This window comes from Taudactylus pleione, unplaced genomic scaffold (assembly GCF_031769625.1).
Source record: "Taudactylus pleione unplaced genomic scaffold, aTauple2 ptg000396l, whole genome shotgun sequence".
In the NCBI taxonomy this organism is placed as follows: Eukaryota; Metazoa; Chordata; class Amphibia; order Anura; family Myobatrachidae; genus Taudactylus; species Taudactylus pleione.
Window position 1 is genome coordinate 1,477,973 of NW_028284797.1, and position 15,612 is coordinate 1,493,584.

Genomic DNA, 15,612 nt, shown 5'->3' on the forward strand with positions numbered 1-15,612 from the left:
ACAGCAAGAGTTGACAATCTGTTGCCTGAAATAATGCAATTTGAATTTACGAACACTTATTAGCTTCCTCATATATACATAGCAAAAGTTAATGTTTTTATGATCCAAGTTAAACTGTTTCCTTCACAAAATATATATCTATATATCAGAACTTTGAAGGATAACTCACTCAGCTAACCACTCAAGTTAAAAAAAAATAATAAAAAAAAATGAGCATGAATAGAATCATTCATAAAGCAATCTTAAACCTGTACCATTTTTTCGCTGTTCCAGAAGTCAAACTACAAAGCAGCCTGACGAGTAGAGGAGAAAGTGTTACAGTAAACTCCATGTACTGGTCCAATCTTCAAGAAAGAAATAGATTAACAAGAAACAACAACCACCGAGTCCACATATAGCTCTGTACAAAGAACGGTTGAAAATACCAAACCAGGGGAATCGTCCTCAACATTTCACAAAATCTAATTGAGATTACGAATAGACTGTTCCTTGAGGCAAGAAGTTCATCAAATGAAGAAAAAAAAAAAAAAAAAAATCTAAACAAAGTGACAATGTATCCTCCATTTGTTTTCTTTAAAAGAATGTTCATCTCTTCTGTACAAACATTAGTTGGTTTAATACTGTCTAAAAGCGGCCAGCTTCTCCTTGACGGTAGCTGGTATGGGCAAGAAGATATTCCAGGGACACTTAAATAAGTACTTCTTAAAGTCATTTTATTCTACAGAAAAGTGTAAAGTTCAGGGCATTCAAATCACTTTATATGCACTGGCTTCTCATCTGATTTTAGACGTTTTCTTCGTGGCTGTACAAAATCCTCATCTGAATCCTCTGTTATTTCGCCATCGTCCTCCTCTGGTTCAAACTCTGGCAAAGGTTGAAAGGTCCTGTCAGGGTAGATTTCTGGTAGTTTGTCCTCAAAGTACAATGCAACAGCCTTTCCTGCTTGGGCCACTTCTGAGTCGTTCTGTTGGACAAGGAAAAGAAAATTCACCTAAGGTTATGCATAGACTTCTGTCAAGTTTGCATGGATTGGAAAGCTTACCTGCAGATTAATTTCTTGTGTTTCTGCATAAACTTGAACAACTTTCATCATCTAAAAAGGACACCAAAGTCAAAAAAACGTGAAAATCATTTATTCTAAGTTTTATTTTTTAGGGTTTCACTACAAAACAAGGCCATAACAAAGTATAAAAAAATAGTTATGACCAGACTGCAATTCAAAAAGCTTTGCTAAATCAACTAGGAATACACTTTCTTAAATATGGCAGGAATAAAATATGATTGACTGAAATTACAGTCCATCTCCAAAGCTGCTGTTATGAAAAATGGGGTAGACCAGATAAGATTCAGCAGTTTTAGTTTTGATTATATAAATAAAAAAAGAGAGAAAGAAAACTGCACTTTGTTTTGGGGCTAAAAATTACCAGTGTCAGCAGTTACATGGTAAACCTGATGACCTCAGCCGATGGAGGGAAAAAAAACCCACAAACATCTTAAAGGAATATGTAACAGTGCAGTCTGTAAGAACTGGGATGTGTCATCTTATTCACTTCAATGGACACGTCAAAGTTCGCCAACGGTCCTTAATTTTGCTAAATATAAACTATAAACTGGCAGCATGGAACGTCAGTCTATTCAGGTAAGTAAAAAAGGTGTCTCTGGTTAGAACCCTACAGAGAACATTTCTGTTGCACTTCTAAAGATAAAGACATGATTCCCACACAAAAAAAGTCATACATGGTGGGAATTGCAAGTTTTAAAAGGAACATTTCTATATAAAAAGCCAATTTAAAGGTTACCCACCCACAGTACATAATGCTTCCATTTGGATCTAACAGGCAAAGCTTGCCAAAGTGGACATAACAGCGGCCCAGCTCTCCACTGAGTCACGCTGTCACTTCAGGTAGCTGAGAAATTCTCAGCATGGTATCTTTTGCAAAGGTCATCACAGTGGTAGACCAAAGCAAACGCATGTGACAATGAAGAGCATTAGGCTCAGCTACTGCTAATTTCTGCTTTCTGAAGCCTTGATAACATAAGGTTCCCAAACACAGAAGGAAGGGCTGTCAGAAGATATTCCACCAATATCTAGAAAAGGTTGTGAGACTTTCACTTTATATAATTCAGTTGTCTATTAAAAAGAACTCATCCAAATTTTGGAGCAGGCTTGTGCAGTTTAAAACGGGCATTTTAAAAAGCAGAATTTGAGGAATTCAGTGCTACGCAACGTAGGATTGATTTGGGCGCTCAATAATCGGAAGCTAAGTGGATACATCTATGAAATATTAATTTTCATTAACTTCTGTTTCAGTGTAGTGTTGCACCCTATAAATATATAGATGAACTGATATCCAAGGGAACTAGTTGTGTAAACGTCAAGTTAAAAAACAAACAAGACACAGCCATCCCATAGCAAACGTTGTCTTTTAGATGGAAAAAAAAACTAACAATTTAAGGTTGCCTTAAAATAATGCTGTGAATAGAATACTTATTCAGAAATGTCCATGTGAAGCATAGCCATGTAACTTCATGTTGTAGAGCACTTATTTCAAAACAATGCATCTTTAAAAATACAACCGACATTTTAGAAAGTGCTCCACAAGCCCACCCCAATATTTTGCAATATATTGTTTTCATTCACATGTATTATAAAGGCAAGAAATTTCAGACACCAAGCGCAACATATTAGCAGGCAAGCAATACAAGTTAACCATCAACCTCAAATGCCATTATTCAGAGATGGAGGCTGGGAACTAAATTAAGAGTACAAACACAAGTCTGTCACATGGGGTTCTCTGTGCCTGCATATTTTAGCCTGAAATATACGGTGTTTGTGCAGTAGAAACACTGTGCAGGTTTAAAAAAAATAAAGAACTAAAAACAGATTTATATTAGCACAACAGAGGTGTGACGTTTTAGCAATACAATTTGAGCTTTGCCATCACAATTAATGCCAATTTTGCATTGTATATGTACTTTGCATCCTTGGCATTTGTAGTCAATGAAAAGGGCTGGGATGAATATTAGCTCATTCTGTTTGATAGAGTTGGAGTTCAGTCTTCAGGAGTTGCAACATTTTGCAGCCAAATACAGGATTAGAGGAATATTCCAAAGATACACAGATTTAGCTGATCGCCTCAGAGAAGGAACAATACACAACTGCAGAAACTGCACAACCGAAATCGGTTTGTGTCAAAAACAGAAACCCTAGCAGCAAAAATAGAGGATTTTCATTTTCTGTAACATCTACAAAGGGAGCAATACTATTTTCACCAGTATGCAAGTATGTCAGACTCCATTACATTTCCTTATTTTAGGATTTGCACTGAGGGTGTATATAACTGTAGCGTGCCAGGAAATCTGATTAATCATTGGTCTTATGTGAACTCTTCATTTTGGAGTAAAATGGATTTTTTCAGGAATCTGATTCAGTGTGGTTTCTTTATTCTACCATTTTCAGATAGATAAATAGGTCATTAGTACATTGCAATGTTAGGTATTGTTTTTGAGATGGGTAAATTCCTCTGCCACTGTGAGGATACACCATAAGAAACTAGATCTGTTCATAAAAATCATGGAAAAAGAAACGGCTAATACAAACATACTAATTTATTTCTAAACACCTATGCAAAATAAATAAATAAATATATATATATATATATATATATACACATATACACACACACACATATACATACACACACACACACACACATATATACATACACACACACACACATATATACATACACACACACACACACAGGTTGAGTCTCCCATATCCAAATATTCTGAAATACGGAATAATTTTGGCATGACTGAGATAATGAAACCTTTGCTTTTTGACAAATTATTTTCATTTCTGTACACAAACTTTGCTTGAGCCACAAATTGAAAATATTGTATAAAATTACCGGCAGGCTGTGTGTATAAGGTGTACATAACACATAAATGCATTGTGTTTGTATATTGGGGTCCCATTCCCAAGATCTCATTAGAATATGCAAATATTCCAAAATACGGAATATTCCGTTATCAAACATACCCCTGGTCCCAAGCATTTTGGATATGGGAGACTCAATATGTACGTATATTATATACCTACACACATATATATATATATATATATGATAGATAGATATATATGTAGATATATATCTATATAATTAACTTTATAGTGGGAAACACTTTTTTCGGTGGTTTTTGGAATTTCACGATACCCCACAACGGGTACGAAGAAGAAAAAACAAAGATCATTAAAATGTCACATGTAAAGGCAGGGTCGGACTGGCCCACAAGTGTACAGGGGAAATCTCCGGTGGGCCCCACTGCCTGGGGACCAAACCCCTCCTTTAGGAGTCGATAACTTGCTGGAGCAGGATCATGGATTAATTTGGGTGTATGATTTGTTTCTATGGAAACTAAACCAAAGTTAGTCCTCCTGCCAATCAAAATGGGTGATCGTGACATGTCCTCTTAATGGTTGGCCATGTCTCTGTGTGGTGTATGATCATACCACTTAAGCTTGGGCCCCTACTACTGCATTCCTTAGTGGGCCCTTCATGCCCCAGACCAACACTGTGTAAAGGTGTTAGCAGCCGTGTGTGACCAGCTAGTCAAGTTTGTTTGGTGAAAGTGGATTGCAGTGTTGGAGTGTCACTGGTTTAGTACCACTAGGCATTTCATGAATAGTTCCATCAGGGTGATTTTAACTTGAAAATGTTTTTGTTTCCTTTAACACTACCATAGTACTAAAAGAAAAAGAAAAAATTGTTTATATATAAAAATGAGAGAGAGAGAGAGAGAGAGAGAGACAGAGAGAGAGGGAGAGATATATATATATATATATATATATATACACACACACACATATATATATATATACACACACACACAGGTTGAGTCTCCCATATCCAAGTGCTTGGGGTCAGAGGTATTTTGGATAACGGAATATTCCATATTTTGGAATATTTGAACATCGTAATGAAATATATTGGGAATGAGACCCAAATATACACACAGAATGCATTTATGTGTTATATACACCTTATACACACAGCCTGCAGATAATTTTATACAATATTTTCAATAATTTTGTGGCTCAAACAAAGTTTGTGCACATACATGAAATTCATTTACGTTTCATATACACCTTATACACACAGCCTGAAGGTTATTTTATACAATATTTTTAATAATTTGTGCCTTAGACAAAGTTTGTGTACAATTAACCATCAAAAATCAAAGGTTTCATTATCTCAGTCATGCCAAAATAATTCAGTATTTCGGAATATTTGGCTATGGGAGACTCAACCTGTATATACATATTCACTTACAATAACATAAGTATAAAAATAGTTAGAAACTTCAATCACAACAGAAATGTGCACAAGTATAATTACCCGGGACTACTAAAATTTCCAGGTGGAGTATCCAGATAGTTTGCATCACTTTGAAGTAACAATATTGCTTTAGGATGGAGTATTTTTAAATATCAAGTGTTACTTCTTCGAGGAGTCCAGAAGCATTTGTTGTGGAAGCATTTTATACAAATGTATTCTGATACTTATAGACTGAATAATCCCCTTTTAACATTGAGCTGCTCCACATCGATACTCACCAGCCGCTGCACCCGTCCTGTGTGCATGAGGAAGCGGCAGTGGGGAGTGACATGCAGCGGTCCTAAATCTGGGGGGGGGCACGCACCTCCACATTGTGTCTCCCGGCAGGACAGCAGACTAGCTTGGCAGCAGCGGGAGCAACTGCGGCAGTCCGGATCAGACATGCTGTTCTCCCTAATCTGAAAGTATTTTGCACAGCAGTGCGGTATTCAGCTCAGAACACCCAAGGGCTTGTCTGCTTCCAGTGCTTGGGCAGTTTGAGTAATCGCCAGCGGGAGAGTTCTCTTTTTCCACAATAAATTGGAGTTACAAATAAATATTATATATATAGCAACAAATATGCATCAAAATGTTATTAGTACATAGTATATTGTCCAGATCAATGCATTTCGTCCCTCCTCTAGGGATTTTTTCAAAATCCGGACCGCCACTGTTGCTCCCGTTGCTGCAAATCTCGCCTGTGGTCCTGCCAGGAGACCCCCACCCCCACCAGAGTGAGGACTGCTGCATGTCACTCCCCCACTGCTGCTCCCTCATGCACACAGGACGGGCGCAGCGTCTGGAAAGTATCTGATGTGGAGCAGGTGAATATTAACGGTGATTAAAATTCTTACACAGCAAATGCTTCTGGACTTCACTAAGAAGTAACACTTGAGACATTAAAAAGACTCAATTCTAAAGCAATATTGTTAGTTCAAAGTGATGCGAACTATCTGGATACTCCACCTAGCAATTTTAGGAGTCCCGGGTAATTATACTTGTGCATATATCTGTAGTGATTGAAGTTTTTAACTAATTTTTATATTTCTGTTATTGTAAGAGATAGATATATATATATATATATAGATAGATATATATATATATATAGATAGATATATATATACACACACATACATATACACACACACATATACACACACACACAGTATGATTGCATAGTTGTTTAGAAATAAATTAGTATGTTTATTTTGGCCATTTCTCTTCCATTGATGTTTCGGAACAGATCTAGGGCTAAATTTACTAAAGTGAGAGTTTTTAGAAGTGAGTTTTAAAAGTGATGTTGCCCATCGCAACCAGATTGTAACTATTATCTTCAAGAAGGTGCTAGTTAAATGTTAAATAGAATCTGATTGGTTGCTATGGGCAACATCACTTAAAACTCACTTCTAAAAACTCTCACTTTGTGTTTTTATGGTGTAACGTTCCACTGACGCAGTCTCCTTTACATTTTAGCCATTTTATGTTTTTGGACCTATGGCTATTGGTCCTTAAGACGTGCTGCAGTTGGGGATCTCTACCAGAATTAAATTAGAACTGTACAGTTACATTTTGCTAGAGAGAACTTTGACATCTAGTAAGATGTTTTTATATAATTGATGACAGTCACTGTTTATGCTTCAACTAAAAAATAACAAAACTATGTGGTGGTAAACAAGAAAATCAAAGCATGCATAAAAGGAGTATCATAAGGAAAAGGTATAAAGGAAGACTTAAATAAACCTAAAGCACTTTTTTTTTTTTTTTCAAATCATGCATATAATCAACATGTAAAAGCATGCGAGATAAGGACATTTGAATATTCCAGCCTCAGTGTCTGAGTATATAACTAATGGATAAAAATTTAACAGCAAAACAAATTAAATAGAAAAACCCTTCAATAGATCTATTTAATACAGGAAAAAAAATATTTTCTGATTCTTTCTCTTGCATAAATATGCAAAATTAAATCTTACAAAATTGCCCTAACATATTAGAACCATTTCATTTCAGGCCATTTCTGCAAAGTTTAAACACTTTTCACCTAACTATATGTAATTCCATTATGGTTGCAACACTTCTCAAATGTGTAATAATGAAAAGGGTATGTAGAAATGAGAATCAATAAATGGCCTGATCTTTCAAAACAAAAACTATCAAATAAAGCGAGCATTTTTTGGCTTAATAATGCTGCTTTAACATTACTTTTACAGGTAAAAACTGAGTAACTATTTTGTTTGAACTCAGAAAACACCCTTTAGAAACCACGATTTACGGGCAGTTTTGGAGGCGAGCACAGCCTTTCATAGCAATAGTAAATCATATACATATCGGTACCGCTGTAATTGAGGCTAAATACAGTCCTATGTGGATCTAAAACTACACCAAGCGAAAAGCAGAGGAAAATAGCAGATAGAATTGCCCTTACATGCACTGAATTTTGCTGGGAAAAGATCACATATAGTAAAGTAAGAAAACCAACATACTTCGTTGAACCTTTCACAGTTCTTAAATATTAGCCTGACATCTGCAACAAAGTCTTCAGGCGTCTGGTAGTGTTGAGAATGCTTTTTCTGCAGCTTTTTCTTCACTGTTGACAGATCCATGGGCTTCTTAATTATTTTGTAGTAATTTGGTATCTGCAAGAGAAAACAGTCTATTGGAAAAGAGCGTCTGAAGTAAATATTTTACAAGCCCCAAAGGCTGTGACAGGCAGATTCCATTTGACAGTTTTGACAAAACTGATTAAAAAATAAAAATGCGAAACCTGACCTTTTATCTTTTTTTTTTTTTTTTTTTTTTTTAGTATAAATGACTGAACTAACGCAGGGCCTTATATTAGGTTGGGGCAATTATAAACAAAATTTTACAAACCCTATTTTTAGAATGTAACCTTGGTCTATAGAAATAACTTAAATCACATAAGGATTTATTAAACAATTATAAATGTACCACGTATCAACTTGTGCTGTGGGTTACCTTTCTAATTACAGCTATGTTGAGATCTACCTACATGGAAAACTAGCTGACAGTAGTCACTCTTTTAGATATGTACTTTGCTATACTATTAAAGCTCAAACCTACCGAGGCAGGGACTGGTTCTTGAAACTCGATGCTCAGCTCATGGCAGTAGAGATATAGGAGTAGTCGCTCACATTTCTTAACAAAAGAAAGACAAAATGTCAGTTCAACCAGGGCGCATCACATGATTACTGGTATACATACTGTATCAAATGAAAAAACAGAAAAAAAAAAAAAAAAAACAGGCTTTAATTTTTGTCACTCGTTTGGCTTAAACGTAAACGCTCCAGGTTCCACTGTTATGACTTTGGCTGTACCTGTATTTAACATATGAACTCCCTATTTGGGCATTGTATTTCTATGTAATCCTATATAAAGCAAGCAACACACCGTCAGTGAATTAACAAAATATATTGTTCAGTAAAGAATCTGAAACGATCATTGGATCATTTTTATTTCAAAACATTTGATAAAGGTGGATCTAGACGTTTTTCAATCACTGGGGCAGATGTTTTAAGCTTTGGAAAGTGATAAAGTGGAGAGTGATAAATGACCAATCAGCTCCTGTCATTTTTCAAACACAGCCAGTAACATGACTGTTGGGAGCTTAGTGGCTGGTTGTTTATCACTCTCCACTTTATCAATTTCCAAAGCTTAATACATCTGCCCCACTGTGTGGTGTAAATTAATAGATGAAACAACTATATTTAAAGCCGCGTACATACTGGATGATACTCCTGGACAATATGAACGACAAAGTTCAACGATTTATTGTTCATGTGAATGGCCAAATATTCTATGTACAGCGCTGCGGAATATGTGTGCGCTATATAAATAACTGGTAATAAATATCATCCAGTGTGTATGCACTCACCTACGAACGATGCGCGCTCCCATGTAACAATAACCATATCCCCAGTCGGCTGTACATGCAGCTCAATCTGGGGATACTGTTAATGCCATGCTGCCAAATGCAGCATGGCCCCGCACCCATGCCGATCGTCGTGGCATCGGCAAGTGTGGATGCAATTACCGATGACGTCACCCCCGCCAGGCCCACCCGCTGCCACTCACTTGACATATCGTCCAGTGTGTATGCGGTTTAACACAATTTAGTACACAATTTCCACTTTTAAAAACCTTTTTGAAAAATCACACTAACAAACGATTGATAACAGTTGCCTGTGCAGTGTCCTAAATCACTAAAGTTTTATTTGGGTCTCATGAGGGGTCTGCATTTGCATATGTCAAACATATTGCGTAAAATAAAGGCACAAGGTAAGTTACACTCCGCTTACTTTTGCTCTCACTTCTATGAAGCACAAACAAAATTAAGCAATGTTTCTAAACTGCGAAAATTCAATACTAGTTGCATCACTACCATACATTTTATTAGGATGGTGTAAACAAGTAACGCCAAACTTGCTGTCCGAGGTACCATCACCAGTCTAAGATTCCTACAGAATGTTCGAGAATCACAAGATCTGTCAGGAGGCTTGCCATTCCTGGTCGGGTGGTGTCCAGAAATCTCATGCCCAATAAACCTCTTGGACAGACTTGTCTGTTTCAGAGTGTTCTTCAGGCTTGAATGGGATGCTGAGTAGGGGCAGCATTGGCTGATAGCAGGGAGGAAACTGCCCACTGCTGGTGACTGCGGCATGCTGGCAGACTGGACGGAGTGCCAACCTGGCTCGGCTGCTGCAGAGACAGAGGAATGCTGCCTGGACCATGCTAACAGGAAGCCTGTCTCAGTGTGTTTTATCAGCTGATTATGCTGGCATAAGGTGGCGGGCAGGACTAATTTCATATAAAGCAGCATGAGGGGGATGGGGTACTTATGTCATATAAAGGGCCTGGGGGACAGGACTGATGCCATATAAAGAGGCATGAAAGTGCTCTGGGCTGGCATATATGGGCAATGAGTGGGCTCTGAAGCATAAATAAGTGCATGAAGTGGCTCTGCACTGGGATATAAAAGGTGCATGAGGAGGGGGGCTCTTTTGATAAGAAAATGGCTTGAAATCTGACAAAAAAATGGCTGTAACCACCCTATAACGATTTTAGCCACATTTTGCCTGGGAATATGGCCCGCATTTTATGTTCCTTCATGTGGCCTGGTTGGATATGGATATTTGCACTTACATGCTGACAGCAAGATAGGTATTACAGACTCAAGTGTGGATATCTTACTGCCATGTATAAATATCATCACAGCAACCAAAGAATATTTACATGCGAGAAAAATGTACATAAAAGTTACTTGGATATAATGTAATAAAAAATTTTTTATATACATACGGGCATCTGAAAATAAGTATAAAAAAGTTATGCACATGCCTCTTGTGTTGTCATGGTTGCAGTACTTTTTTTTTTAGATCTTAGTTCAAACAACAATTCTTGTTAAACTTAATAGGCAAATTGAGGTCACATTTTGATAACCATTTACAGGGGAAAAAAAAAGTATTTGTACAAGTGACTCAAAGACTGCAGCATACGTACCATTTGGTCCACAGGATTTAAGCCTTGTACAGTTTTCCCTTTCTTACTGTGTTGAGAGTTATCGCAGTCATATTCAACTTCTGGTTTGTTCAGATCTCTACAGAACGTACAGATCCATTCGCCACTGATGAGAAAAGAAAGTGGTGCGGTTATGAAGCATTCTGCTGAAAAACTACCAAAGAAATCATTTAAATGTCTTTATAATATTTTATCATTTCTCATTTAAAACTAATAGAAATAAAAGGTGCTCAATTAAAGAGCTGCAAAATGTACGTGGACATTTATGAAGCCTGTTCTACAGGTCATTGCAAAGAAAAGCTAGTGTTGCAGAGAGCAACTATAAATTTACTTTAATCTTCTAAACTGTACTAATAAGCTTAATGCATTTCATCCCACAATGTTAGCACCTATCTCCTGCTGCTGTGAAAGTTCGAATGATCAAACCCAATGATACCAAGGAATGAGCAATATATAAATACAATAAGGTACTCAAATACCAGACAATCATGCTAAAAGTTTGCAGTTTTTCTAATACATTTTTACAGAAGGAAAGCACGCGTTTCATTGGCTGTTATGCACGCTGACATTTTTGCTATACAATTATCTGCAAATTTCAATCCTCCAGAACTACAGTAGTGTCAAAAGTACTAAAATCCAGCTCCAGCAACATAACAATGCTTCACTGTATACTGTTTTATTTTATTTTTTCAAACATTTTCACGTGTGTATAGGCAATATATTATTATACCTTGGGAAGCTAAGTAGTGTTGGTACATGACATGTGAGGTGAAACACTTTTGGGCACTTTTCACAGCACAAGAGGTCGCCTCCATTTTGGCACACAGCACACCAATCCTCATTTGGATCATCCTCCTTGTTTGTCCCATCACCTCCACCTCTTGGGGACCGATGCAGAGAGCTACGGACAGGGGATTTTCCATTTACAAGGGTACCATGTGATGACTGTTCACAACTTCTGTTTGCGCTGTTTGGCTCACTCTTTACATGATTCTCCAGATTGGCCAAAGCTTCCAGATCACTTTCCAGGTGCAAGGTGGTGGTAAGTGGCGGAGTCAGGCTGCTCTCTGGGCTGCTTAGCTAGAGAAAGCACCGGAAGTGAGTTACTACTAGATACAGAATATATAGATATGTTATATAAAAATCTAAAGCTGGGGATTTATTAATGACTTTGCATACTCACAGATAGGTTAGAAATTGATATTTTGTGTACAACATGTAAAGCTGGAAAGACATTTCTGGATGGTATTGTTGTACACTAGCTTACACACTTTGATAAAAAATAAATATGGATTGTTTTCTTTACCATGCATGCGCTTCTTCGTCCATCCTCTGTTTTCTCTTGCTTAACAGCTCCAGAGAAACTACACACCTCTTCCTCTGTGCCAGGTTCTTGCTTAACCTTTACAGGGTCGGATCTGAAAGCGTGTCTATCAACGGTTCTGCCACTTGAGCCACAACTACGAATTTAAAGAAAATAAAATACATTTACAAAATGCAATCTTAGCTGCACGCCAACAAAACAATATAACTACCGTATATACTCGAGTATAAGTCGACCCGAATATAAGCCGAGGTACCTAATTTTACCACAAAAAACTGGGAAAACTTATTGACTCGAGTATAAGCCTAGGGTGGGAAATGCAGCAGCTACTGGTAGTAATCCCCCCTCTGGTACTGTCCCCAGTAGTAATCCCCCCCTGGTAGTGCCCCCAGTAGTAATATCCCCCCCTGGTAGTGCCCCCAGTAGTAATATCCCCCCCTGGTAGTGCCCCCAGTAGTAATATCCCCCCCTGGTAGTGCCCCCAGTAGTAATACCCCCCCTTGTAGTGCCCCCAGTAGCAATATCCCCCCCTGGTAGTGCCCCCAGTATTAATCCCACCCCTGGTAGTGCCCCCAGTAGCAACATCCCCCCTGGTAGTGCCCCCAATATTAATCCCCCCCCTGGTAGTGCCCCCAGTAGCAATATCCCCCCCTGGTAGTGCCCCCAGTATTAACCCCCCCTGGTAGTGCCCCCAGTAGCAACATCCCCCCTGGTAGTGCCCCCAGTATTCCCCCCCTCCCTGGTAGTGCCCCCAGTAGCAACATCCCCCCCCTGGTAGTTCCCCCATTATTAATCCCCCCCCCTCTGGTAGTGCCCCCAGTAGCGATATCCCCCCCTGGTAGTACCCCCCCCAGTAGAAAGAAATGTAAAAAAAACAAAACACTTACCTGTAACCCCGCTCCTGGTCCCGACGCTGCTACAGGCTCCTCCGCCGCTTTGCATAATGGGAGAGACATCGTCATGACGACGTTTCTCCCATTACCCACTGCGGGAGCCGGAAGATGGCTCCCGCAGTGGGAGCAGCAGTAGCCGCTGAGAGTCTGACAGACTCTCAGCGGCTGCTGATTACACCAAACACATAGCTGCCGGCTCCGGCGGCTGTGTGTTTAGCAGTGTGTAGTGCTGACCGAACTCCGTCCGGTCAGCGCTACACACGCGGTGCAGGCTGTGTCACAGTGACACAGTCTGCACCGCGGCCCGCATGGTACGCTACTCAGCAGTGTACCATGCGGGCATGACTCGAGTATAAGCCGAGGGGGTGCTTTTTCAGCACAAAAAATGTGCTGAAAAACTCGGCTTATACTCGAGTATATACGGTATACTGCAAAGGAGTATGTCCATAAGTATGCTATTAAAGTGGAAATATACAATGTATGCCCTGTAGTGGATACACTAAAAACCTTTGTAAGTGCTCAAGTTTTAATTTAGATTAATTATAAGGAGACAAATTTAAAAAAGCAAATGGGCACAATATATTTACAAATGGTCATATTGACAGACAACCCCTCTTCTGCTATAAAAAACCCCCCCACAAAACTTTTTTCAGTATGGAGATATGGTAAGAGTAATATAGACCTTAATGGGAGAAATACATATGGACCAAAAAAAAAAATGGACTGCTGTTTTTGATAGACTTGAGGATTAACATGCCAATAAGAAGATGGAGAACAAACTGAACAGCCTATTAGGCTACATAAAGATTAAAGATAGACATGATGGGTTTTTATTAGAACTAATTACTCACCTTCCTCTACTGCCCGTGCTTGATGTACTGGGAGGCCTCACTGGTGTGTGCGAGTTGGATAAACCTAAAATAGGAGGCAGAACACTTGTTATGAAATATGCAACATTTGACGACAAACAAAACAAAACAAAGTGTGTTTTATTGTCTATTGGGTTTTCAGAAGCACGCAGCATATACTATCTACTTTTTCAAAAAAGCATGTTTTTAGTTTTTTGATACACATTCTGGACTCAGCAAATCACTAAAGATGCCTACACACTTGGCGATGTGCTCACAATCCGACAGTGTACAATTTCCATTGAACTTCGCCCCGGCAGTCCTGCACACGATTTGGTGTAAAAAGCGTCCAATGTGGCAAACGATCTATCGGCATCCTTAACTTTTTCCAGTGCATCGTGTCCCAGATTGGTAAATCTGCCCTACAGCATGGCAGATCTGAAGATGTGACATACGACCTGCGGGGACGCACATCTGTATCGTGAGTGGACACTCACGATTTGGGCATATTTTACAATTTGTCACGATGCATCGGAATCAGGCAAATTGTGTAAAATATCGCTAAGTGTGTAGGCACCTTAACAGTCTTATTTGAAATCATGTTAATGAAAGTGACAAACCTATGTATTACACTTATATGGGATATATACGTACAAGCAATGCATCTCTGCAGCAAAACAATAACTCTGCATAGATGTTATGTCGCACAAATATTAACTCTAGCAAGAGCAGTAGAAAGGAAGCTTGGTTGTCTGGATTAAAGTTTGCTGTCAGAGTGGCAAAATCACTACATAAATGGGGGGACTGCACAAAACTAATTTTTGTAGAATAAACAAATACAAATCTGAAATGGTCATAAGTTTGACCAAGATAAAAACCTGCTGCCTGCAATCACAACACATCCTGGCTCAGCTGACCTTGTATACAGCTTTCTAGTCTGACGACTGTACACCATGTGCCCTCTTTCCCCAAAGTAAATATGGACAGAACTGACAGATTTTGTTCCTTTATTTTGCTTTTGCTAAGCAATCTACATTCAGTGATACACGCATCATTCAATGCTTTCCAAATCACTAGAATCTTTCCATTATACCTCAAGTAATTTTTTTGACTGACAGTAAAAGGCAAGTAGATTCCTCATCCATTGCTGCTGTCCAATGACATTCAGGAAATCTGTACCAAGACTGTAGACTCAGCTTCTGCAAGGGTTGCATGTGAAGCTACAGCCAGGGGACATTGCTGGGATCTCTACCAACACGCCATAGAACCAGCATATGAAAGATTGTGGTTCAAATAACACTTAACTGTCTTAACACTTGTATTTTCATTAATTCTAAATAGTCCTGCTGGAGTAACTGTTACAGTCATCAACCACTTATTAAAGAGTTATTCCTCCCGCTGAGGTGAGCGGTCACCCACACTACCACCTTTGTGAATTCACTGGAGGAAAACATGAACTGTAGCTATAGACAGAATTCCTTCTGCAATATGGAATATGCAGCTAAGCCTCTTAATATCATTAACAATGTTCCCTCAGCAGAGGTGTCATCCTAAAGGGGTTTAGCATTAGTCATCAAGGATCTTGAGTCATTAACAGATTTACAAAATCAAAGACTTGGTTGACATACTTT

At 38.6% G+C, this 15,612-nt stretch overlaps 1 protein-coding gene across 2 annotated transcripts in view; it reads right to left on the reverse strand.

Annotated features, from left to right (window-relative positions):
• Positions 1 to 516: 516 nt before the first annotated feature.
• Positions 517 to 15,612, reverse strand: part of TRIM33 (tripartite motif containing 33) — a 167,767-nt gene continuing 152,671 nt past the window's right edge. The window contains exons 13-20 of one of the 2 annotated variants that reach the window (XM_088446301.1): positions 13,985 to 14,048; positions 12,223 to 12,376; positions 11,647 to 11,996; positions 10,899 to 11,022; positions 8,463 to 8,537; positions 7,865 to 8,017; positions 1,043 to 1,093; positions 517 to 964 (exon numbers count right to left, since the gene is read on the reverse strand). In XM_088446301.1, the coding sequence (XP_088302427.1) occupies positions 752 to 964; positions 1,043 to 1,093; positions 7,865 to 8,017; positions 8,463 to 8,537; positions 10,899 to 11,022; positions 11,647 to 11,996; positions 12,223 to 12,376; positions 13,985 to 14,048 (1,184 nt within the window). In that variant the 3' untranslated portion in view covers positions 517 to 751. The remainder of the gene's footprint in view (positions 965 to 1,042; positions 1,094 to 7,864; positions 8,018 to 8,462; positions 8,538 to 10,898; positions 11,023 to 11,646; positions 11,997 to 12,222; positions 12,377 to 13,984; positions 14,049 to 15,612) is intronic. The other variant, XM_088446302.1, reaches the window with a different exon arrangement.